Here is a 27,606-nt window from a genome sequence, read left to right as displayed (position 1 = left end):
CCGATGTTTAGAAAAACTCATCCACAAGTTTTATATGAGAGAATCAGCACCACTCGATCAACATCCTTGATCAAAGGCTTTGATGGGGTAAAGATCCAGCACAGCTCACGATCAATGGTCATGATCTCCTGATGATCGTCAACAAATGATATGATTTTGATTGGAATCGGATGGCGGGGATTCACAAATGGGATCGGGCCATCAATCAGTTCTTCAGATGCAACCTTCATCAGATCATCCAGTTCATCTTTAACATCAGCAGCAATACTTGTTGTAATGGCCTCTAGTTGGAAAGCTTTAAGCACTTCTAGATTAGCTTGGAGAGCTTTCAAGGCTTCTTTATTCTGTTGATGAGAGCATGGTTCCCAAGGTATCGTCACAATGTCATAAATAACATGGCCTTGCTATCCGCCGAGGTTCAGAATACGTCTCTATGGCATCAAGTCTTGTGGTAATGACCTGGAGGGTAACAGCTTGTGCTTGCCTTTCTACATGGACAGCTCTAAGCACTTTCAATATCTCTTAATTTTGTTGAAGAAACTGAGTCCATTGTTCAGATGACGGGGTGGTGTAAGCAACCATCAGGGTAAACGAGTTAACAAGAAATTTCTTCTGATACGAAATAATGCGAAGCCAGTGAGCCCCACAGAAGAAGGAAAAGAGAGAAGAGGGGGGGAAATAGAGAGATCGCAGGTGATGAGCACAATAATGTGTGAAATCTTAGGGATATAAGTGTACATTTTGCCCAACTTTGGATAGTATTACTTTTATTTTTCTTGTTTTTTTTTTTAATTTCCAAGTCTACAAGAGAAAGTGCTTAAAGTGAATCAAGAACCAGTCCAAAGGTGGGACCCACTCATTGGTACCACATCCTCTCTCCTACAAAATCCTGAAGATTATTCTGTCTCCTTGCCACCTCACAAGATCTTGAAGATGCTATGCAGAGATTCCTTTCTGATTTAATCAAGATTGCAAGATATTGGATAATATTGCAAGGAAGGAATAGAATTTGTTAATTTTGGAAACAGATTCTCTCTTTCCTCACACAATATCTCAGAGAATGAGGATTTTTACCAAGATTTTATTTTATTTTATTTTCTTTCTTTTCTTAAAGAAGACTTGTAGAAGGAAGGAGGCAAGACAAAAGCCCTATAAAAGCCCCTTCCTCCCCCCTCCTAATTATTATTCCCCTTAGTTTATTTTCTAGTTTATGCTTAGTTTTCTTCTCTCTCTCCCTCTCTTACTCTCTTTAGTTTTAGTTCTTCTTTATTTTTGCTTTAATCACTTTTGTAATAGTTTTTTATGTCAATTAATGCAAGCACTCTTTTATTCTTATTCAGCCTTTTATATTTATGATTTATGCAATTGAGTTGTAATTTTTAAAGTTATAGTTCTAGGCTTAGATCTAGGTGACAAGATCACGAGTCGTAAAGCAATTTTATTTTTCAAGTTCAGTTTTTTTCTTTTAAGATTTGATTTCGCTAGTACTAGAAATTTCAAATTTGGTATATTCCAGATCTGGTTTATTCCAGATCTGGTTTTTAGTACTAGTAGTATCTCAAATCACCCAAGCTTTCAAGTTCAAGCATTGATTCAAATAAGTAGGCTCCTTCAATGATCTTCTCTCCCCCCTCTCATTCCCTCTTCTAACTACCTTTTCTTTCTTAATTTAGAATTTTAATTTCAGTTATTACATTATTGCTATCCCTTTCCCCCAAGGTTCATGGCTAGTGTATGTGTTGGCTTTGCCCCTCCTAGCCATAGAACCATCAATTTATTGCTTTTATTTTAATTGTCTCATTTTCCCTAAAGCCAAGTAGAGTAACCCTTGTAAGAGTGACTCTCTGGTCAAGTAGGGAAGCTCATATTATGATGCATCCCTCGGGCTAAGTAGAGAAACCTACTTGTGAGTCTCTCTCTAGCTTTATCCCCTTTCTTTTACTTTATTTTTATTTCAGCATTTTTTTTCCTTTATTATTTTTTTTTAATTGCGTGGGTTGTTTATTTTCAGTTATTTATTTATTTAATTTTAATTGCGTGGCTTGCGTCTTTAAATTCTTAGATGACGAATGGTTAGGACGTTATTTTAGATACATATGTTTAGGATGGTAACTAGAATTAGATCACAACCATTAATCAGTTCACTTTCGCATTATTAAAAGAAATAAAAAATAAAGTGGCTGCTCTTCCTGTGTTCGACCCGTAGCTACACTGATCCGTACGCTTGCGGTTACATTTTAAATCTCAAACAAGTTTTTGGCGCCGTTGCCGGGGAGACAGTTCCATGTTATTTTTCACTTTCTTTTGGTAAATTGGAGTGCTTTGTTTGCTTTGTTTTATATTTTTCCTTTTCTTTTATTGAATTCCTGAGAAGAACAACTTGCAATAATAGTTGTATCAGTGGAGGTCGCCATGCCTCACAGTATGATAAAGACAGGTTTCGCCCTGTAGCAGTACCTCAGGAATTGACCTGAGCAACCCCGGATCCCTACCGGTAAGCTCCCAAAAAGCCAAAAAAAAAATCAAAACAAATAATTAAAAAAAAGAAAAAGTTTTGCTATCCATTCTTTTGTGCTTGTCTTACTTTAGTTGCGGGTAGTTTTCTGTTGCATGAGTGTTAGGTGGGTACGTAATACTAAGAATCGGTTAGAAAGAAGAGATCCAACAAGTAGTGACCCAATACGTTTGCTCTCTTTAAAACCCTTCAATATGGGAGACCAACAGCAAAACCCTTCACCTAAATCTCTGAAAGATAGGTTCTACCCTGCTAGAACAGCCCAACCTTCCTGTATAGTTCTACCACAAGCCCGGGGCAATAATTTTGAACTCAAATCTCAATACATCACTATGTTGCCCCACTTCCATGGGTTGACCTCTGAGGATGCATACCTATTTCTAAGGGAATTTGAAGAGGTATGTGTACTAATTAAGATCCAACAGCTTTCTGATGATGCTGTTAAGCTTAGGTTTATCACTTTTGCATTGAAAGACCAAACTAAGAAGTGGTTGTATGGGTTACCCACAAATTCTATAACCTCATGAGAACAGTTCACAGTTGTCTTCCTTAAGAAGTTTTTCCCAACTCATAAGACCAATAAGCTTAGAAGTGATATCCTTCAGTTTAGGCAAAAGCCTAGTGAGTCATTTTCCAAACTTATGGAGAGATTCAAGGATCTATTCCAAGAATGCCCTCACCATGGCGTAGACCTATGGCATTTATGTCAAATAATTTATGAGGGTATTGATTACCCTACTAAACAAATGATAGAGTCAATGTGCCCTGAGGGATTCACATCCTTTACAGATGAAGGAAAGGCATGGGAATTCTTACTTGACTTAGCTGACAAAACCCGTGAGTGGGAATCAACCCAAGAGAGTGAAAGAACCATAGGAGGAAAAGGATATTTTGTGGATGGGATAGTAGCCAAGGAAGCCCATTTGGATAGCCTAATCATGAGAATTGAGGCTATTGTTCCTAGAAAGCCATCATCAGTCAATTTGGTTAAGATTTGTGATTGGTGCCAGTCCCTTGGACATCACATAGAAGAATGCCCCAACACCTCTGGGGGCACTTCTAATGATAATGTTAATGACTTATACCAGAATAATCCATATAGTAACACCTACAATCCAGGATGGAGAAATCACTCAAATTTCTCTTGGAATCAAGGCAACCAAGTAGGGCCTTCCAATTTCCATAATCAAGGTCAACCTGGACTCCAAAGGCCTCCCTTTGCACAACAATCTTTTTCCCAAAATATTTTTTCTAGGTCAAATGTAGGACCTCAGGCTAGTTTTCCTATGGCCCCTCTCCTATCATCTTATCAGCAACCCCCTGGGTTTACCAACACTGGAGAGGCAAGTAGAATAAGTGACTTGGAAAAAAATATAGCCCTCCTCATGACAAGCCATCAAAATCTTACGAGAGAACTCACTCAAATTGTCTCAATTATGCGTGAGAGGGATAAAGGAACTTTTCCTAGTCAACCAGAGCCTAACCCTAGGCATCATCAGCCTGTTAGTTCACAAACATCAACTAATGCACTACTGAATATAGTACAAGGTCAAACCCAACAAGGGCCCTTTAACCAATGTAATGTTGTTTATGCCCTTAAGAGTGGTAGAGAGTACCAACGGAGCATTCCTAAATCTTCCTCATCTATTACTCCTGTTAACTCTTCTTCAGTTGAGGACACAAGTGTGCCTCTTGTTCCAGGTTTGTCTGATGAACCTAAAGATTTTTCTGAAACTAAAGATGATTTGGTTGAGGAAACCAAAAATGATTCTTCTGAACAGGGGCAAATCCCTAACAGTCCTTATGTTCATCCTATCCCATTTCCTAATCGCTTGGTACACAAAAAGAAGACTGCTTCCATGGATAAAATTTTAGAAGTCTTCAAAAAGGTAAAAGTGAACATCCCTCTTTTGGATGCCATATCCCAGATTCCCGCCTATGCAAAGGTACTGAAAGATTTGTGTACTCACAAACGTATCACTAGTGTGCCCAAAAAAGCGTTCTTGGCAGGTAACATTAGTTCCATAATTACTCAGCCTATAGCAGCCAAGTATAAGGATCCAGGGAGCCCTACCATATCTTGTGTCATAGGCAACACCAACATTGAGCATGCCTTACTTGACCTTGGCGCAAGTGTGAATCTTTTACCTTACCATGTGTACAAGCAACTTGGATTGGGAGAATTGAAAGCCACTGGAACTACTTTTCAGTTGGCAGATAGGTCTGTTAAAATTCCTAAAGGGATGGTTGAGGATGTCTTACTAAAGGTGGAAGAATTTATTTTCCCTGTTGATTTCATTATGTTAGATACCAAGCCCTTCTCAACCAAGGATGAGATCCCAATAATTCTAGGAAGACCATTTTTGGCTACCAATAATGCATTAATCAACTGTCGGAATGGTTTCCTAAGATTATCTTTTGGTAACCAAACTGTTGAGTTTAACATGTTTAGGATAGGCAAGCAACCACATATAGAAGAAGAGATCAATATGATTGAGGATTTTCTGGATTTTTCTGATGATTTAATTACCAACTTTGATATTAATTTTGATTCAGAATTCAAAGAGTGTATAGATGAGTTGGATGATGATAGTGAAAATTTCTTTTCTAAAGTCTTGAGTTTTCACACACCTGTGGAGCCCTTAGAACCCCTTTCCAATTCAATTCCCAAACCTTCCATAGTTGAGCCCCCAAAGCTAGATCTTAAGGAGTTTCCATCTAATTTGAGATATGCTTTCCTAGGGCCTAACCAGACTCTTCCTGTAATAATTTCTTCAAATTTGACTTCTAGCCAAGAAGAGAAGTTACTTAAAGTGTTAAAAGATAATAAGGAAGCCCTAGGTTGGACCATGACTGATATCAAGGGTATAAGCCCTTCTAGTGTGCAACATCATATACATCTTATGGAGGATTCCAAACCATCCACGGAACCCCAAAGAAGAGCTAACCCAGTGATGATGGAAGCTATTAAGAAAGAGATCCTAAAGTGCTTAGATCATGGAATAATTTATCCTATTTCTGACAGCCAATGAGTAAGCCCAGTTCACGTAGTGCCTAAGAAGTCTGGTGCGACTGTAGTTCCCAATGCCAATAATGAACAAATTCCAACCCGTGTCCAATCTGGGTGGAGAGTGTGCATAGACGACAAGAAACTTAATGTGGCAACCTGGAAGGACCACTTCCCATTGCCATTCATTGACCAGATGTTAGAGAAGTTAGATGGACATGAATACTATTGTTTTCTTGATGGATATTCCGGCCATAACCAGATCCCAATTGCTTTAGAGGACCAACATAAGACCACTTTTACATGCCCATATGAAACATTTTCTTACAGGCGTATGCCCTTTGGGCTTTGCAATGCCCCTGCTACGTTCCAACGATGCATGATGAGCATATTTTCTGATATGGTCGAAAAATTCTTAGAAATATTTATGGATGACTTTTCAATTCATGGGAATTCCTATTCTGAATGTCTTCATCATCTTTCCCTAGTTTTGAAAATGTGCATATCTAAGAATTTGATTTTGAATTGGGAGAAATGCCATTTCATGGTTAAATCTGGTGTTGTTTTAGGCCATGTAATATCCAAGGAGAGAATTAAGGTAGATAGAGCCAAAGTGGATTTAATTGATAATTTACCACCTCCTCAATCTGTTAAGGATGTCCGATCTTTTCTAGGGCATGCGGGCTTCTACAGAAGGTTTATTAAGAAGTTTAGTCAGTTAACCCGACCTCTCACTTCATTACTTGTCAAAGATCAAACTTTTGAGTTTTCTAAAGAGTGCCTAGAATCCTTCGAACAACTTAAGAAGTTGACCAATGCACCCATTGTTCAATCACCTGTTTGGACTGAACCTTTTGAACTGATGTGTGATGCTTCGGATTTTGCCATAGGAGCGGTTTTGGGTCAAAGGATTAATAAATTGTCCACTATCATTTATTATGCTAGTAGGACCTTAAATGATGCACAACTCAATTATACAACTACTGAAAAAGAATTTTTAACGGTTGTGTTTGCATTAGAAAAGTTTCGGTCTTACTTAGTTGGTTCACATGTGATGGTGTATACTGATCATTCTGCTCTTAGATACTTAGTTTAGAAGAAGGATGCCAAAGCCTGTCTCATTAGGTGGGTTTTACTTTTGCAAGAGTTTGATTTAGAAATTAGGGATAAAAAATGAGTTGAAAACCTAGTTGCAGACCATTTATCCCGGCTTCCCAATTTCTTGACTGTCGATTCTCCAGTCAATGAGAACTTTTCAGATGAACAGTTATTTGCAGTGTCCAGTGAACCATGGTTTGCTGACATTGTCAACTTCTTAGTTTCAAGTGTGACTCCGGATCACTGATCCACCCAAGATAAGTATAGATTTCATTCCCAAGTTAAGCACTTTTTCTGGGATGATTCTTATTTGTTTAAGATATATCCGGATCAGATTATCCGACAATGTGTTCCTGATCATAAGCAACATTTTATTCTCTTTTTGTCATGATCATGCATGTGGTGAACACTTTGGACCTAAGAAGACTGCCGCAAAGGTTCTCCAATGCTGATTTTATTGGCCTACTCTTTTTAGAGATGCTTTTGATTTTTGTAAGGCTTGTCCCGCCTGCCAGTCTTTTGGCCGTATCAATAAGAGGAACATGATGCCCCTCAACCCTATTTTGGTAGTTGAGATCTTTGATGTATGGGGCATCGATTTTATGGGACCATTCCCAAATTCCTTTGGAAATTTATACATACTTTTGGCTGTTGATTATGTTTCTAAATGGATAGAGGTATTTTGGTAGTTAAGATCTTTGATGTATGGTGCATCGATTTTATGGGACCATTCCCTAATTCCTTTGGAAATTTATACATACTTTTGGCCGTTGATTATGTTTCTAAATGGATAGAGGCCATACCTTGTAAAACTAATGACCACAAAGTGGTGGTCCAGTTTCTAAAAGAGAACATTTTTTCCCGCTTTGGTACACCACGTGCAATAATTAGTGATAGGGGTACTCATTTTTGTAATCGGTCTTTTGAAGCCCTAATGAAAAAATATGGGACCACCCATAAGTTATCTACCCCTTATCACCCCCAAACTAGTGGCCAAGTAGAGGTGTCTAATAGGCAGATCAAACAAATCTTGGAGAAAATTGTTAATCCCAACCGTAAGGACTGGTCCCTTAGGCTCATTGATGCCTTGTGGGCCCATCAGACTGCATTCAAGACCGACCTTGGTCGTCTCCCTACCGTTTGGTGTATGGAAAAACTTGTCATTTACCAGTTGAGTTGGAGCATAGGGCCTTTTGGGCCATCAAGAAGTTCAATTTTGATTTATTTGATGCGGGAATTCATCGTAGGCTCCAACTATCTGAGTTGGAGGAACTTAAGAATGAAGCCTATGAAAGTTCTAGGATTTACAAGGAAAAGACCAAAGTTTTCCATGATAAGCACATTCTGCGCAAATCTTTTGCAATTGATAATAAGGTCTTATTGTACAACTCTCGATTGCATCTTTTCCCTAGTAAGCTTAGATCCCGATGGGATGGCCCATTAATTGTCCATAATGTATATCCCCATGGGGCTGTGGAGATTCTGAATCCAGGAACAGGGTAATTTCGAAGGTTAATGGTCAGCGTTTGAAACCGTTCCTCGAGTTTCCTACTACTAGTAGTGAAGAGGTTATGGATCTCCATGAACCTCTTTACACTGATGATTAACTTTTAATCAGGTATGACCCCCCTTGCATTGTCTTCGTTTTTAATTCTTTCCATGCATTGAGGACATTGCATAACTTAAGTGTGGGGGAGGGAAACCAGTTTCTGCTTTTTCCACTTTGTTTTATTTGTTTTTTTTTTTTAGTTTCCAAGTTTACAAGAGAGAGTGCTTAAACTGAATCAAGAACCAGTCCAAAGGTGGGACCCACTCATTGGTACCACATCCTCTCTCCTACAAAATCCTGAAGATTATTTTCTCTCCTTGCCACCTCACAAGATCTTGAAGATGCTATACAGAGATTCCTTTCTAATTTAATCAAGATTGCAAGATATTGGTTAATATTGCAAGGAAGGAATGGAATTTGTTAATTTTGGAAACGGATTCTCTTTTTCCTCACACAATATCTCAGAGAATGAGGATTTTTACCAAGATTTTATTTTATTTTGTTTTCTTTCTTTTCTTAAAGAAGACTTGTAGAAGGAAGGAGGCAAGACAAAAGCCCTATAAAAGCCCCTTCCTCCCCCCTCCTAATTATTATTCCCCTTAGTTTTATTTTCTAGTTTATGCTTAGTTTTCTTTTCTCTCTCTCTCTTTCACTCTTTAATTTTAGTTCTTCTCTATTTTTGCTTTAATCACTTTTGTAATATATTTTTTTTCTTATGTCAATTAATGCAATCACTTTTTTATACTTATTCAGCCTTTTTGTGTTTATGATTTATGCAATCGTTGTAATTTTTAAAGTTATAGTTCTAGGCTTAGATCTAGGTGACAAGATCACAAGCCATGAAGCATATTTTTTTTCAAGTTCAGTTTCTTTTGTTTCAAGATTTGTTTTCTCTAGTGCTAGAAATTTCAGATTTAGTTTATTCCAGATCTGGTTTTTAGTCCTGGTAGTATCTCAAATCACCCAAGCTTTCAAGTTCAAGGGTTGAAGTTCAAGTAAGTAGGCTCCTTCAATAGTCTTCTCTCCCTCCTCTCATTCCCTCTTCTGACTACCCTTTCTTTCTTAATTTAGGATTTTAATTTCAGTCATTACATTATTGCTTTCCCTTTCCCCCAAGGTTTATGACTGGTGTATGTGTTGGCTTTACCCCTCCTAGCCATAGAACCATCAATTTATTGCTTTTATTTTAATTGTCTCCCTTTCCCTAAAGCCAAGTAGAGTAACCCTTGTAAGAGTGACTCTCTGGTCAAGTAGGGAAGCTCATATTATGATGCATCCCTCGGGCTAAGTAGAGAAACCTACTTGTGAGTCTCTCTCTAGCTTTATCCCCTTTCTTTTACTTTATTTTTATTTCAGCATTTTTTTTCCTTTATTGTTTTTTTTAATTGCGTGGGTTGTTTATTTTCAGTTATTTATTTATTTAATTTTTATTTGCGTGGCTTGCGTCTTTAAATTCTTAGATGACGAATAGTTAGGACGTTATTTTAGATACATATGTTTAGGACGGTAGTTAAAATTAGATCACAACCATTAATAGGTTCACTTTCGCATTATTAAAAGAAAAAATAAATAAAGTGGCTGCTCTCCCTGAGTTCGACCCATAGCTACACTGATCCGTATGCTTGCGCTTACATTTAAAATCTCAAACAGCAGGGAAGAGGGAAGAGGGGGGCGGGGGGTGTGGGGCTGGGAGATTGATTGCACAAGAAAGGATAGGGGAGAATGTTCAGAAACAGAGGTTGGGAGAGAACCAGCAAAGAAGGGAGGGAGGAGCTAGCTAGAAGAAGTGGGGAGAGAGAGAGAGAGAGAGCCACACAAGCAATTTCACAACTCAATTCACTCTTCAATCATCCATCCCATAACTTGGGTTACATGCCTTATTTATAATAATCTAAAATTAAAGCTTCTTGATTAAAGTCAAAAACTAAAACAGAAATAAAATCTCCTAAATCTAGACTGATAGAAATAGAAACAAAGGACTCAAATTGGAAACTTGTTACCTATCTAGAAACTACCTAAAATAAAAGATTACAAATAAAATAAAGTCATAGAATATTCTAAGGACTCAAATTGGATATTTCTACTTGCCTAATAGCTACCCCAAAATAACCCAAAATAAAAGATTACATATAAAGATTACATATCTTTGTCAAATAAAATAAATATTCTAAATATGCTACTGATCAACTACCAAACTTGGGTCTGGTTCTTGGTCCAGGATCTAGAAAGGGTTTGGGTCGATCCATCGTAGTGCTGCTACATCAAAAATAGGGCAGAATCTGACGGAGAATAGAAGACTCACCAAACTGGCTCTGTTAGGCCTCAAACAAGGCCTTAGTAGTTAGTACCAGCAATTAGGACCCCAAATCAGACCCTAAAGAGGGCTGGAATTGTGGCAGCAAAGGGGAGAACTAACCAGGAACAGGTCTGACAGGTTTAGGGTTTTGAGTAGCTTGGGGCAGAGAACTTGTGGCTCCTGCAGGGGGCCTCCACAGTGTCTAGATTGCTGGTCTAAGGGCCCTCGTAGGACCAGGAACAAACCCCCAAAAGGGCTGGTTGATCAGGGTTCAGGTGTGAGAGATCTGGCCTTGGTCGATCCACCCTCAAAACCCTGACTCCTTAAGATCGATCTGGTCTGCTTAGCTGTGTCCCAAATTGATCTGCAAGCTGATCTTCTAGGCTTCAAATCACCTTCATTAGACTCTCAAATACTCTCTTTCAGCAGTGAAACAAAAAAGAAAAATAAGAAACAAGAAAAGAGAATCAATTGGGGGGGTTGAGAATTTTTTTTTTTTGGAGGGGGGGGGTGGGGGGGAAGAGTTAGGTTTTGGGCATCTCACCCCTCAAGTTTAGACATCTCACTTCTAAAAATTTTAGGCATCTCACCTCCCAAAAACAGCTTTGAGCCAAGAGTTTTCACTCAAAATTCATTAATCCAATGTGTCTTCATTACAATCGGTGGGGCCTCTTCTAGGCTTACAAAACTGAATTCCAAAGGGATCTAAATTAGGAAACCACAAGCTGAAATAAAACTTCTAATTTGGCTTCTAACTTGCTAACCAAGAAAGAACATATTAGAAACTAATAACTTTGCCTAAAAAGGAAAATAACCTAATACACTAAAATAGAAACTGGCTTGACTATTAAAAAGGAAACTAATCCTAGGCTATATGGCTGAAATCTGGACTCCTTGAAGCTTCGACTTCCATTTTGTGGGATAGCTGGCTGGATCGATGGAGGCTCATGAAGTCTGAATTATTCCCCAATGAATAGCATTCTGACTAGGATTGAAATCTGGACAGAATCTCTAAGTTAATGTGCTGCTCGATTGGGAAAACAAGGCTGCTAAAGGGCTGGTTCGATGGGACAGAATGGGACCAGTATTAGACCAGCTTTGCACCTTCTTTTTGGTAGCTCGATCTACATCACTTGATGGTGGCTTTGGGAAGCTGGAAAATGCCAGACCAATAAATGTAACAAAATTGGAGCACAGATCAGATTAAACTGTAGTGATGGCTTTGGGAGCTGGAATATGCCAGACCAATAAATGTAACAAGATTAGAGCACAGATCAGATTAAACTGAAACTCCTTATATGGCTCTGTAATTGCAATCTAAACAAATCAAAATATCAATCTAAGAAATACATATTTAAATTCCCAATCAAACTCAAATATCTTAAAATAGAAGATTTTACCACAGGTTAACGCCCTATAGATAAATTGGTCAATGGTTGGCCAAGTTGTTCTACGCATGCAAGATCTCTCAAACTGAATACGGACTTCCAATAAAACATCATCATTGATTCAAGATTCAGATTCTCCAGGCTCCAGTATCAATGAGAGCATACAAAAAGCATTACACCTTGGCATCTAAACAAACAAGCAAATGTGATGTTGCCCAGGCCAAGTAGCTCCTAATATAGGTGGAAATTTTAGGACTGCAGTAGATCGGTAGGATGTTTGGATAGTAATATGAGGATTATAAGTGGCTGATATATGAAATGGTTGAGAATGGGAGGAGTCCACCTCCTTGGACAGGCCTTGGTTCAAGATCTGACCCAATATTGTTGAAGGAATACACACCTTCAAGTACTAGGATTAGCAGTGGCAACACAAGAAATTTTTTTCATTCAACTTTTTTTTTTCCAAAATGCTTACAGGTAGTCCTAGAGTGGCTAGGAGGACTCTTGACTCTCATTGAGACTTTTACACCTAGTTCTAAGCTCTTTGACTATTTAATGAACTGTTCATTTTCAAGGACATACACATCCATAAAAAAAACTGACTTGTTGACTGAGTCACTGAAATAATTTCCACTATAACTCTACAACTTTAGATATATATAACTAACTGGTTACTGCTTCTCATGTTCCCCACACATGTATTAATTACTTTTGACCCTTCTTTGATTGAGACTTCGACTGAGTTAATGAGGCCTGGATATATCCCAGCCTCATTAACAACCTAATAACAATAGAATAAGAAAATAAAACTGGCATGAACAACAAGAACAGTAACATAAGTCAGTTTTGATTCTTTTGAATAAGGGAATCGGTTCAGTATTGAACCAGAGCAACCCAAATCACAGGAAAGTCTTTCTTCCTCTTCTATCTAGCTAAACACTGCATCAATTCTCCCCAGCTTGAAAAAACTCGTCCTCAAGTTTTGCGTTGACAAAGGATAATTTGTGTGATGTCCAGCTTCAGTCCATAACAGAAATCTGGTAGCACATGAATGATAGGAAAATAATCTTCAAAATTGGGGAACTTCTCTTCGAAGAAATGTACTCACAAACTCAACAAATTCTTCGACAATAAGAAAAGCATCATGAGTAGTCAAGGCTTCATGTGGTTCATCATTTCGATAGTCATTCTCCACCACTACCTCAGCTTCCATCGTTTCAGCCTTGTCAATTTTGTTCTAGACTTCCACAAGAGAATATTCTACCTGTAGATCTTCCATCTCAAAATCATCAAACACTGCCTCTTTGTTGTTGTAGGCCACTGTGATCTCTTCAATTTTATCCTCAACCTCAGGCTCCTTTTCATTGACTGGTGTTCCCCCATCATGCTTTGGCGGCGCAAATACAAGCTCAACCTGTACTTGAAACTGTTAGTCCAAGACTTGTTCCCAAGATTGGTTGTCTAACTGAATGAACATTGCTGTCTTCAGCTTCCAGATTGGCGACTCAACTGGTAACATCACCAAGTCGTCGTGCAATTTGCAGCAGCAACTCGTCACATTTCCTGTCCATGAGTCAATTTTGATATCCCTTTCCACTAATAATTGCATAAGATTGAAATTAAGGGAACTGCAAACCTTTGATACCAAACTGATGTAGCCCAGGCCAAGCAGCTCCTAATATAGGTGGAAATATTAGGACTGCAGTAGACAGGTGGGGTGTTTGGATAATAATACGAGGAATATAAGCATAGTTGTCAAGGCAACGCCTTGGCATCCAGGCACCTTTTCACCTAGGCGGACACCTTGTTGGTTTCGCCTCGTGTCCAGGCTCCCTCCAACACCTTGGGTCTCCTAGACGCCATGACAACTATGATTATAATTAAGCGGGATATGAAATGCGTGAGAATGGGAGGAGTCCACCTCCTTGGACAGGCCTTGGTTCAAGGTCTGATTCTATATTGTTAAGGAAAGTAGACCTTCATGTACTAGGATTAGCAGTGGCAACACACGAAAATTCTCACCCAACTTTTTTTCCCAAAATGCTTACAGGGGATTAATCCCTTTTATCGAGTGGCTGGGAAGGCTCGAGACTCTCATTGGGACTTTCTCACTTAGTTCTAGACTCTGACTATTTAATGAACTAACTGTTCATTTTCAAGTACTTAATCATCCATCAATAAAACTGACTTGCTGGCTGAGATAATACCTTTCTAAGACTACAACTTTAGATATTATCTATAACTAGCTAGTTAATGCTTCTCATGGTCCCCGCACATGCACTAAGTACTTTTGACCCTTCTTTGATTGAGAATTGGATTGGATTTAATTGACACTTATATATCCCAGCCTCAGTAACAACCTATAACAATAAAACAAGAAAATCGGCATGAACAGTAACACGTGAATAGTAACAAAGGTCAAGTTTGAAGCAGGGGACCAGTTCAGTATTGAACCAGACCAACCCAAATCGCAAGAAAGTCTTTTCTTCCTCTTCTTTCTAGCTGTGTCATTTCAAATAAATAGAATCCTTCAAGTACACATCAAGGGAAATTAATTTTTCAAAAGTTCTGAACATTCTACGGAGAAACTTAATCTATGTAGATACACTTCATGATTACTCTACCTTCCGATGTTACCACTTAAAAAAAAAATTAAAAAAAAAAATCCAACCTTCCAAGAATTAAAAGAACTAATAGTATGAAAATGAATAAATTCATTCACAATTAATTCAACAAACAAAGAATAAATAATCATATACCTTACTTCCTCTCTGCACAACCACCGAATTAGTTTTGGGTTATTGCTGTCAGCTGGATGCAGGAAGCTAGAAAATCAAGCACAAGAGAGATCAGACAAAGATTCTGAATAAAGAACCCAAAATATCCAGACAAGTAGAATCTTACTCATTAAACTCGGTTCGGTTCAGAAGACCATCCCCATCTGCATCTGAAGCATTGAAGTGTTCCTCTTTCCACCAACCCATATCATACCCAAATGAAGCATTATCTGGCATGAGGAAAGGAATCAGTAACCAATACTAAAACATCCAGAAATCAGGACGTACAAGCATCCAACAAGCCATGCTAATTGATATAATAACAAAAATAAAACCCCAATCAATAGGTAGAAAAAAAAAATACATAAATATATGTGAATACTTTTCTCTAATGGGCTTTGTTGGATGCCCAATATCCATACTGAATGTCAATGCTGCTGACTCCTTTCCTATATAACCCTATACATTTTTCACAGAAGCTGGCATGTTGGATATCCTGCATCACTATCCTCACTGCCAATATAATGAGCAAATACTCACATACATCATAGTTATTAAGGCATTGCCAAGGCGCTAAGGTGGTATTGGGAGCATAAGGCAGTACTACGCATTACTGGCTGCACTTAAGGCAACGGGCTTAAGGGATGGGGCACTATAAGGCGTCGCCTTATAGCTCTATAGACAAGGTGGACGCCTTAAGTGCACTTTTCACTTACTTTTTCTTCTACTATGTTTTACCACTGATTCCACATGGGTTTTATTGATTGGCATGTCTATCGGAAAGTTCACACATGAGAAGCATGGGATCAAGGGTATCTAAATAATTAAATTAAATTAATTAAAAAAAAAAAAACCTCAACCAGAAAAAACAAATCACAAATTCGCAAATCGTGCAAGGATTTTGGCCCTTTCGAGAGAACCAGGCGCCGACTACACCTTTCTCCTTCGGACCTTGCTCTAGCGGAGGCAACACTCCTCCAGTGAGCCTTCCTCAGACCAAGGCAGCTCCGATAAGGTACGATTTTGCAATTTTTTCATCTTCTTTCTATTCTGGTTTTTCTTCTTCTTTCTCTTCTATTTTTCGTTTTTCATCTTCTTTCTTCTATCTGAGACCCACCGAACCTCCATTGAAGCTGGTATTGATCTCTGAAACTTCTCTTGGAAGTCCTACTTGTGCCTAATGCCTAGGATGGAACGGAAATACGGAATACAGATTACAGACTACAAAATAAAGTACAATGTAGGACCTTAGGTACATTTCAATGTAATTTATCCAGGGTGGTCGATCTCCCTGTCCTGCCATCAGGTTCAGCCCATTTTTTGGAGAACAAAACCACCCCATTGAGAGCCCCACTCGATCATGGACTTGGCCTACCGTTCTAATAGCCTTTTCTTTATATTTATAATTTTGTTTCAAAATTACATTTTTATATTTTTTTCGGGATGAATAATAAATATTTATATTGTATGCTATGAATTATGATATAAAGATAAAGTTAGTTTATTCATTTTTTTTTTTTATGAATATCTTGCATTGGTATGAAGTATGAACCCTTAATCTTTATTTAGCATATGAGTAGTATAGTATAATTTTTATATGCCACTTAAGCCAAATAGAATGGTTACATAAAAAATTAAAAAATAAAAAAACACTAGAACGCTTTGTTCGATAAGGCGACACCTTGTGCCAGCCAAAGCACTCCGAAAGAGCCTCAAACACCTTGGTCGCCTCACCGCCTTAATAACTATGGAATACATAACTATATTTGTTTATCATTCACAATGTAAACTTGTTATATTGACAGAAATTTGACAAAAATAGCATATACCACCCACTCTAAGATCTTTAAGTTCTAGTGAGCCCCACTAGGATCACGATGGAATTTCTTTTCTTTTTCTTTCTTTGATAAGTAGAAATTAAATTTTATTTGCAATCATCAAACATCCAATTTAGATGGACAAACAGTTGAGATGAGCTGAGAATCAGCCAAGAACAAAATACATAAAAATATTTAATGAACCCACCATTGGCAAGTACAGAGAAAACAGAAAATTAAAACCCATTGCCCTCAACTGATGTGACAGTATAGTCCCAATATAAAATATATCTCTCCCCACCTATTATCTAACCAATGGAACTTCCAGAAAACTACCAGACCTAGGTCCCCTCCCCTCAGAAAAAAAGAACAAGATGTTCTTTGTACACACAAAGATCCAGCTATCCTAATTATGTCCAAACATTTTCATGGAATCCCAAAAGTAAGAGTTGTCCAGTTAATCAACAAAGCCATGTCACCCAGCAGTACTAGATCTGGCCAGGATTTAGATGCACATATAGATAATCCTGAATGATTGCTCTCGATTCCTTGTGCCAAAAACTGCTCAACTGACTGGGCCAGAGAACACTATCAATTCCATCATGATCCTGGCAAACTCCACCAATGCCGACCTTCCTCAATTGCCCGTATAAGTCCCATCAAAGCTAGGATTGATGGATGGAGTGTTAGGTCAAATCAAAGTCATGTCTATTGATCCCAAATTAGGCCCTGAAAGAGTCACCTTTACCAATATCCGATGCAGTAGGCGTGGGAAATTTTGGAATTAATTAGTAATTTGGTTTCCTTAATTATTAGTGTAGGATGTGGTCATGTTTAGTAGGGATACTGAATTTTATTTCAGTTGCTATTTAGGGTAGTTTCCAATTTATTTAGCTTCCTTTTTGCACTTTTCTTGCCTTTATATTGATGTAACTCAATGGAGATTTCAGATTTTGAAGAATTAAAACTTGGTTGAGATTTTTGGGTGTGAAACCATGGCTGCCGTGGGTGATTCCCTCTTACTCCCATTCTGAAGTTCTCTCCTCCCTTCCCTTCCATTCTCCTACTTCTTTGTTTTTCTTCTTCTTTCTTGTTTCCCTCTCTTATCCTATTCCCCTTGCTGTCTCTTTCTTTACCCGAACATTCTCTGTTCTGGGTGGTGTCTGCAAACTATCAGATCTGAACCCAGCTTCTTACATGCTCGACTGTTGAGGCTGAGAATTGTTACACTTGATTCTTACCTAAGGGTGATGCAACCTGGAGATTTTGGCCTCCACTTCTCTCATGTGCGGTGCGACTCGAGTTACTGTTGGAACCTGAAACTATTCAGTGATCAGATCTGACTTCAAAACTTCATTCCCAATAGTTGGTGGGAGAACTGACCTGCTGCTGGTTACAGTCAAGAGGATCAGGAGTCGAGATACCCATTCATCATAATTTCTGGTCGATTGGGTTCTTATCAAAGAATAATCGCATTCATAGACCAGCAAGCCCTCCGCTGGTTTCTGGTTCTCACGACAAGAAGAAGAAGAAGACAGGTTTTTCTTTTGCTTTTAAAAGAGTTTAGTCCCTGTTATTACAACTAAACCCCTACTTTCTATAGTTGTGACATATTATTCTCCCTCTCTTTGTAATTCCAGAAAACTCCTCCTCTTCTAATTTTCTATTCCAGTTTGACCGTATTATCTATTTCCCTCTCTTTTAAGTGCTAGAGTTGTTCCTGAATTTACAAGAATGCCCCTACTTCTTTGAAAACTGTTTTAGTTGTTAATTATGGGCCCATAAGCGATCCGATTCCGACTTTTGGAACCCGGATCAGCATCAATAACTCATAATTCGGCTTGGGGAGAGAATCATAAGAGACTTTGGTGAGAACCAAAAGCTCAACGGAAAGATAACTATAAAATGGGGAAAGAATAAAGCCGAGACTCCATCCATTAGTTATCAGATCCAAGTATAGAATGCAGCACGAAGGATAGTATTCTCAACTAGCTGATACAATGAAGTTTCAATGCCCTTGATAAAACACGAGGCATACCCTTCTGTCCATTCTTCCTTGGAATACATGAAATGTTGGGGATCCAACCTGATTTCAACAGGATCTAAAGTGTAAGTCAATGGAATTCCCTACATGGGATAGAGGTTCAAAACATCAAACACCTTTGATGGGATCCCATAACTTCTTGCAACATATTGATACGGATCCGAGTTCCAAAATTGGAATCGGATTGCTTATGGGCCCATTTGATTGACAAATAGCCCAAATTTAGAAACCAATGGCAATTCCGCAATATTCCGGAAGTTCCAAGGGGCTGTTTGTAACAAAATAAACAATGGGACCTAATAGGGTTTACTATTTACAGTTCAAGGACAAACTTGGAACTAAAAGGAAATTAAAGATAAAGGAAAATATGGGAGAAAGAGAGGGGTACTAAGCGAAAAGAGGAATTAAAGAGTTTTGACAACCCAAAATGATGGTTGTCTTCAACCTCCAGCCAAGAAGAACAGGGCGGAAGCCCAAGGGGTCTTCAGGTGGAGAGAAATCCCTCAATAGGTACCGGATTGGTCTGAAATTTCAGGGAGAGACTCTGCACTCATAAACCTCTTGATTGTAAGAAACCATAAGGTCAAATAACTAGTGATTGCAAGATCTAGGGCTGCTGGAACAGATCTGGCGGTGGAGCTTAGGTTATCTGGTTTTAATCTCAAGATGGAAGTTGTTTTCAAGCAATGTTTCCTATGGTTCAAGTTGTCCTTGGGAGTAGCAGCAAACCCCCAAATATCAGCTCGTACCTAGAAGGAACCAAGGAGTCCCAACAATTCTCTTCCAGCCAACAGTACTAGCTACAGGGATCAAGGATGAACAGAAGATGGGAAATCAGGGGTATTGATAATAAAGAGGAAATAAAGGCAAGGGGAAGCAAAATAGCAAAGGGGAAGAATAGACAAGATAAGAATGTGTGTGTGTGTGTGTATGAGAGAGAGAGAGAGAGAGAGAGAGAGAGTCGAACAAGGGGGCAGGTCACACAAACTAGGTTTGCACCTACCGGCAGCACCAAAACAGTTCAATTCAATTCAATCTCAAAAACATGCTTAACAAGTTGGGCTACATGCCCTTATATAATAAAAACTGAAATTAAAACTTGCCTAACTAAAATCTAAAATTCAAATAGCAACTCCTAATTAATTCCGAAGTTCTAACTAATGAAATTAGAAACAAAATAAAACTCAAATTGGCAACTCCCTACTTGTCTATCAACTACCCAAAATAAAAGATTACATATCTTCCCAAATAAAATAACTTAAATTTTCCTAAATAAAATAAATCCAACCATATCCTACTAAACCCGAAAATCCAACCGGACCCGGTTCATCCCAATCGACATTGCCAAACGGGTCAACTCGATTCAGCTTCAATTCTGCATCACATATATCATATCATTCTAGAGTTTTTGGCACCTCAATCTATGTGTGCTCATAGGAAATCCAAATTAGACAAAGCCCAATCCCGAGTAGGGCTTCTCATGGGGTTTTTTTCTATGAATAAAAAGGATGAGAGAATTTGATGGTGAGAGTCTTGTTATATTCTACATCTATGTTCATGGCCTTGTCATGTTTCCCTAAATAAAGTATTTTGGAAGGTCCTAATCTCCTTACGATAGAGAATTTCTAATAAAGTGATAAATAACCATTATACAAACCAGAAGAAAAGTATGGATGGAGGCCAAATTGTGATGCAGTTGCATGTGCGTGGGTGGGTGGACCAACATGACCCAATCTGGAAACCCAGACCGAGAAAAACTGGATCTAAACCAGGATTCTGGTCCAAGAGGGGTCGGTAGGGAATTTATGTTTTATTTAGGGGCTATTTGTGTAATTTGAGTTATATTTTATTTTATATATGGAGTTAGATATATGGGAGAGCTTCAGTTCATCTTCCTTGTTTGAGTTGTTTTCCAGTTTCCTTATTGGAGTCAATTTTAGTTTTAAGTCTATCTATGAAACCTCAATTGACATTGAATACAAAGAAAATTGAATACCGAGTTTGCTGTGGCGCAACAGTGGCTGTGTGGCGTTCTTCTCCTCTTCTTCGATGCCAGTCTTTCTCCACTATCAGGTACGACTATTCTTTTTTTTCTCTCCACTTTTACTATTCTTCTTTCCTCTTTCTTTCCTTCCCAATCTTCTTCTCTTCTTCCCTGTTCTGTTTCTGGGCGCTGCAGCCTAAATGATTGGATCAATCTTCTTTGATCCTTCCTCTTTCTATCTCAGATTCTGGGAGTACACTTCCTTCCCCAGGGCGACTCAAACCCAAGAAACTCAGACCCAAAAGTTACCTCTGCTGTGAGATCCCATATGAAACTCAAGTCTGATCAGAAGCATACTGCCAGAGCTGATATCGGACCATTCTGGTTCCTTCACTGCTTGTTCTTCCAATTTACTACTTGCTATACTTGGGAGGACTAGTAGCACAGCATAGATCTTATCCTCAAAATCTCAAGTTGAACAAGTCCCTAATGAGAGAGATCTCATCTTCGAACCCAAACTGGTTCACCGCTAATTGAATACAATTGAGAGGTTGAAGAAGATCAACAACAACAAATTCAGCCTTATCCAAACTTGGGGTCGGCTTGGGAGGTAGAAGAAGATCAATTCTTCTTATTTTCTAACAAAGACTGATCCTGTAATATACACAAAAGTCCCTTACCTTCTAACTTTCTTTCTGTTTTATTCCCATACCGCTATAACTACCAGAAAAGGCCTTTCTTTTCAAATTCTATTCACAATTTGGTCCTATTATTGGCTCAATTTACTTTTAAACGATGAATTGTTTCTAAACATGGTTTAAGATCTCGCTCTCGCCCCTCATCTCGCTAATCCAAAAAACGAGAGATCTCGCTAGATCTTGCCTAGATCATGTATTTTTTTGCAGTCAACCGGTGGTTGGTCTCGGTGGTCATATGGTCTTTGTAGTCCCTAAAACTAGGTATTTACCATATTTTAGGACTTCTAAACAAAATGGACACATCAGTTTTTTAAAAATCAAACTTAAAATGGTACTTTGACTTCGTACCCTATGTAAGTAGTCTCCAGCTCTTCGGACCCTAGGCTAGTATGCTTTATTCCATAATCCATATTCCACAACCAACACATGACACACCATAATCTTAAGAATTTAAAAGACATCATAGATAATTACTTAATTGATTAACAATTAACATTGATGATTGATAAGTCACATTAACATACATTTAAAATTTTGAAATGACAAAAGATAGAAACGGAGATCCTCAAGCAAAAGCACCAAAATTCTTACCCATAGTGTTTCTTCTTCAAAAAAGTAGAGAGAGGCGAGATATTGGCGAGTTCTGGCGAGATCTGGCAAGATTTTGGCGAGATTCAGAGAGATCTTGTCGTTTCTACACCTCGCCTGTGATCTCGTCTCGATAATCTAAAAAAGAGATCTCAGCGATGATCTTGAATCATGTTTCTAAAATTGTCATTCCACCCTCATATTTTTCATTCATTCACTTGGATGGGCCCATAGCAACCCAAAAGCATGGTTTTGTAACCTGGGGTTGCATTAATTTGTTATATTTACCTCATGTGCAAAAGAACAAGGAATCAGTTGCTCTACTAAAGCTTTGGAGGTCTGGCATAATTTCCTAACTTCGTTCAGTCTATAAGAGCTATTGGTAGGCTCAAAAGCAACTCATGACTCCACAATGGCTCTTTTCTCCTTTCTATATATATATATATATATATATATTAATCTTTTGGCTTGTAAGAAGAATTTGTTTCCAATGTAACCACTAGTGATGAGTGGGTTTCACCCCTGGGTGAGTGGGTCCCCATTTGAGTTTGAGGCGGGGTTTTAGATATCAGTGTGTATCACATTGTCTTAGCCGAATCGTATCAGTATTGGTAGGTATCAATATGTTTCTTACAAATACGACACTTATTTTTCAAAAAAAATATGTATCAACTATCAACTGATACGGGCCAATACAATTCAATCAAGTAATATAAACTTGATACGCCTTTTTTAAGCCCTCAAAACAAAAACCATGAGTGAGATACGGAAACAAGAGCAACCAAAGGCCTTGGAAACTAGTTTCTCTCTTTGATCTGAGTTGGGGGGAGGGAAATCATCTAACATAAAAGAAATAAAAGGGGGGGGGGTGGTGGGGGGAAGGTGGGCATGCTAGCAGGTTGCCTCAGAATAAAGTATGCTAGCGTTTTATTGACCGTTGGACTAGATAGTTTACATCTATACCATTTATCCTTGTTGTCTTACACAACCTATCCAACCCCGACGCTTTACAGTCACTCTTCTTCTTCCTCTCCATCTCCGGCTTCCCCTCCCTCTTCCACAAATTCTGTCGCCCCCACTATCCCTATCTTTGATCTCTCTCCTCTAAACACTCTCTCTCCCCTTTCGTCTTGGATTCAAATGACAACAACCGGCCAAATCTAATCAAAATTTGTAACGGCCAACATACAATCGGCATAGCAAGAGGCATCGTGAGCATGCCATTTGTTTCAAGTTTATCTTCTCCTTTTCTCTGTTTGCTTCCAGCAGGATCTTACCTCGTGCGAGAATCATAGAAAGTAGTACAATGCCATCGAAGCTTTTTATCTCTCAAAAAACTAAATAACACATTAAAAAAATATATATCTCAAAAAACTCAACCCTCACCAAGCATCTTAGAATCGATGCCATGCAAGTTTCCAAGTTTTTTGAGGTTTATCATATTTTTATTCTTTATTTGCAATAAAACTCTTCCTGTTTTCTATTTTATTTTAAACTTTCGATTTGAGATCCATCAACTTGATATTAGAGAAAGTTCCAACTTCCAATTCAGGACACTTGAAAGAATGATGATCGCTTCATACTCAAGGATGAGGCCTCTCAAGCAAGGGGGAATGATGACAATATGATTTCATAAGCATTTATTGCTCACAACTGCATTTTCTCTTCTTCTCTGACAGTTCTTTTCCAACAACTATATTCCAACAGCTCTTTTCCAACGGATCTATTTTAAAGGCTCTATTCAAATGGCTTTTTTTTTTCTTTTTCTTATGTATATGAACCTTTTAGCTTATGAAGAGAAGAGTTCATTTCTAATGTAACCTCTAGTGATTAGTGAGTCTCACTCTTGGGTGAGTTTATCTCTTTGAGTTTGAGGTCCTCTAGTGGTGAGTCCCACACTTGGGTGAGTGATTCCCCAAGAGACCCCAGAGTTATGTGGTCCTCTTTGACATAGTTGTCAAGGCGTCGCCTAGTCCAGGCAGTTTGCCTGGGGCCTAGGCGACAGTCGCCTTATTGCACTGCATGCCGCCTTGTGTTTTGGCACTTATTTATGCCAAATATCATTTATTTACTTAAGATATTATTCATAAATAAGCAAATACCCCCTATTTGAATCCAATAAAAATAGTTTAAAAATCAAATTCCAAAAGGATAAAAAGTCAACCCCCCAGTCCAATAAGAAAAACTGGATTTTGGTTATAGGGACGATTTTCAACTTTTAAATGTTGGAGTTTTTCTCAATTATGAAAAATTTATAAATTCTATCATGTTAAAACATTGTTAAAAACCAAAAGTCCGGTAAAATAATTTTTTGTTTTGATATCCATAAAATTATTTTCATTCAGGCGATTTTAACAGCATTCGCGCACTTAAAAATAAGTTTGACAGGAGCATAACTTTGTCATTACAACTCAGATTTAAGTAATCTTAGACTTGTTGGAAAGCTGGTTTTATATTATAACTGATACAAAAAGTCTCATGTAAAAATAATATCATTTGACCAGTCAAACTTATTATAAAACCAGAGCATTTCTCTAAATTTTGATTTTTTATAACTTAATATGACTTAATGTTAATTTTTTATGATTTAATATGGCTAAATGTTGATTTTTAATGACTTGATGTTGCTTAATCTTGATTTTTTATGATACAAGATATTTATAGCTTAATAAATAATGTTAGAAAATAGGAAAAATAAAAAATAACAATTGGTCGCCTTGTTCGCCTCAAGGCGTGCGCCTTCTAGCCTAAGCGCTCAGACAACCCTCCACCACCTTATTTCGCCTTGACACCGTGACAACTATGCTCTTTGACCATTGCTATCTTGTAATTAGTTCCTTATTTTTACAATAGAGCTGTATTTCCTAGTTTATTTTTGAACTGCATCAAGCAGGTGGTATAATTCTAGCAGAGAGAGAAGCTCCTGAGATTATGTTTGTTGTTGTTGTTGTTTGTAGAGAAGCTCATGCGGCAAACTATCCTTATTGCCACATTTTAGACCTTAAGGAAAAAACAGAATGCTAGATGTTTTCAGTTACTGGGTAGACAGTAGACCCCCAACATACTGCTCACCGGACTCATGTACAAGGGGCATGTTGAGTATCGACAGCTTAAGGGATACCCTTTCACTTTATACCTCGATGCTTTCAAGACATTTTTATTGCTCTCCCTCGGGCTAATCACCATTATAGTCCCACTTCCCTTCTCCTTGCACCACTAAAGGATTTGGTCAAGCTAAATTTTGATGGCTCCTCTTTGGCTATCTAGGCAAGAAAAGGATAAATACTGTATTCAGAAATAACGGTGTTTTTTATGGCTTTAAGGGTCCAGACAGGAGGGTGATTGCACTAGGGCTACATTAGTTCTCCAACTTCAGTCCCAGAAAAGCTCAAAATTACATTTCTCATCAGATTGTGGTTTAGGAAGACTTCTATTTTCATTGGATGATGCAACAGGAGGCAGGTGAGATTCCAACATCACCTTAGGAAGGCTTACTCCCATGAACAACTCATTCCACTAGACCGGTGACAGCAATGAGGCAGAGAACAGATTCTCAAACGACCAAAGATATGGCCTGGTCTTTGTTGCTGGTCAACTGTTCCTATTTAACCATGGACCGTTGATCTGTTTTGGTTCAGCTAATCATCAAAAACTAGGGAGCAAAAATTTAAGTAAAAACAAACAGATCAAAACCCCTAGAACCCCAATTGTTTTAAAAAAGGGCACAGTCATTCCATCAGTAAAGTTCTATCAAACTAAAAAGCTACAGTAACTAAGAAAAAAAAGCTAAACTCTTAAGGCTCAAATCATCACCAGACTCCCAATCTAACCGAACAATATGTAACCATAAGATCTCAGAAGCATCAGGGAAAAAAAACACTTACCTGAATGCCGAACCCAACTGGGGGGCTCATACTCAGCAAACGAAACAAACCCATCACGATTCTTATCATGAAGTTCCATATCCCTCTCAGTCCTATGCATCACATCCCTCTCAGACTGCTGCAAATTCCAACCCGTCAACTCCCTTTCCGTCACAAACCCATCAGTCGGGTCGACATCAATCTTCGGAAACAGTAACACCAACCTATTAGAAATGTTGAATCGTTCCTCATCGTTCAGGTAATCCTCAGCGTTCATGAAATCTTCCCATTCTGGTTGAGCTTCAGCTCCCGGAGCTTCTTCAATGAATTCCTTATGGGCGTGCTCGAGATACCTTTTTTCCCATTCTTTGTCCTCTCGGCGACGTTCCATGTCTGCGATCAGAGGGTCGAATACGACGGGTTCGTGCTGTTGCTTGTCGAAGGTGAAGGTTGAGCGTATCTTCAGGCGGCGATGCCGGTGGTTTTTGGGTCCTTTGGGAGAGTGAGAAATGAGGAAGATAATTAGCAGAGCTATGGCAATGTAGATGATCACTGAAGCTTTACCCATTATCCCTTAACCCCTAACTCTTCCTCAAATGAATCTTCTTCTATTTTTTGGTAGTTGAATCTTCAAAAGCTGCTCTTTGAGAGAGAGAGAGATCTGCTGTTGACGTTTTGAAGTTGAAATCAAACCAAATTCCAACAAAATTTCGGTTTTCCACAAACAGCTTACGAACAGATCTGATTCTGAAGTAAGATTTATCCTGGTTTCAATTGGTATAAACTATAGATTTTTATTATTATTATTATAAACTATAGAATCATATTACGTATGTATCCCTACTCAATCACCTCTAGTTTGGAATCTTTCTTCACTGGGTCTTCGATCTGCTTGGTAAGTTAAAATTCCACTAGGACTTCATCATTATATATTTTAGCTTTATACAATGTGTCGGGTTTCAATTTGATTTTGACCCTTAGGCAGATCGAAATTTCGTTCAAATCTTGAGAAATTTCTAAAAAAGTTGGGGAATTTTTCTGGATCACCTACTCAACACAACATATATGACAACCACCTACTCTCCATAACACATAATGATAATCATTTTCCATTCTTACATGCATGCATGGGAATGAGTTAGCATGCACCACTATGCAAGGTTCAAAGAGTCTGGTTTCAACCTGGTTTCGACTTTTGGGGTGACTGAAAGTCAAATTCTATAAAATTTCGATGAAACTAAGGAATTTTTTCTGATTTAGTGGAAACTTTGGTTTCGACCCCAAAATATGTTTTTTTTTTTTTGTTTTTTTCGTAATTTTTTCTGTACATCCTATTTTTGCTAATGTGCATTGAGTCGTTGACTGAAACAATACTACATATTCTACATTAATCTATAAACTACATAAGAACATAATTATGAAATACATGAATAAAAGTTTAAAACAAACAAAATATAATGCAAAGGATCCAAAAAATATTACATAATTTTGAGTTATCTCTCAAGTCTAAAGTCTTAAGTCTCAACATTCCACACACTCAACAATCAACACTCAACACTTAACACTTAATACTTAACACTTTAACACTCAAAAGTTAATCTAAGTAGAGTGTCTAGGCAGTTCCAGTCCATGAGCTGCGTAGCACTGCAAATGTCATAGTCGCTCCTCTGAATGCACTACATAAGAGGCCCATGACATGTTTTGGGCCCAATTGTTTTGGTAGTCCATCATTGCCCATTTATAAAATGCATCATCAACATCAACTGGGTATCCCAACCTAGAGAATGATTCAGTCACAGTAATAGAATGTGGATGTGGCACACAATATTGGGATGGATGACCAAATATACTATTAACAAATGATGACCCACCACCTAAACTACCCTCCTATCCAAATGAAGTAGAAGATCTACTATATTGTTCAAAATGATTATTGGGAATATGGGACTCACCTTTTTTGTCCAATCTCCCTTCATTGGCTA

The 27,606-nt window shown here is 38.2% G+C and overlaps 1 protein-coding gene and 1 non-coding gene across 3 annotated transcripts in view; both read right to left on the bottom strand.

The window, feature by feature from the left end:
- The window catches only part of LOC122077893 (calumenin), a 44,610-nt gene extending 18,217 nt beyond the window's left edge, over positions 1 to 26,393 (bottom strand). The window contains exons 1-3 of one of the 2 annotated variants that reach the window (XR_006139971.1): positions 25,646 to 26,392; positions 14,758 to 14,860; positions 14,613 to 14,678 (exon numbers count right to left, since the gene is read on the bottom strand). Coding sequence is in view for 1 of the 2 variants with exons in the window: in XM_042643794.1 (XP_042499728.1) it covers positions 14,613 to 14,678; positions 14,758 to 14,860; positions 25,646 to 26,192 (716 nt within the window). In the remaining variant the exon portion in view is untranslated. Of the gene's footprint in view, positions 1 to 14,612; positions 14,679 to 14,757; positions 14,861 to 25,645 lie in introns of both variants that reach the window. The other variant, XM_042643794.1, reaches the window with a different exon arrangement.
- On the bottom strand, positions 3,097 to 3,203 carry LOC122087176. Its single transcript, XR_006142687.1, has one exon. It is a non-coding gene; the product is annotated as a small nucleolar RNA R71 (small nucleolar RNA).
- Positions 26,394 to 27,606: the final 1,213 nt, after the last annotated feature.

Source organism: Macadamia integrifolia, chromosome 1 (genome assembly GCF_013358625.1).
Source record: "Macadamia integrifolia cultivar HAES 741 chromosome 1, SCU_Mint_v3, whole genome shotgun sequence".
NCBI classification, from domain to species: Eukaryota; Viridiplantae; Streptophyta; class Magnoliopsida; order Proteales; family Proteaceae; genus Macadamia; species Macadamia integrifolia.
The sequence above is the reverse complement of the archived record's forward strand: the minus strand, read 5'-3'. Positions and strand labels throughout refer to the sequence as shown.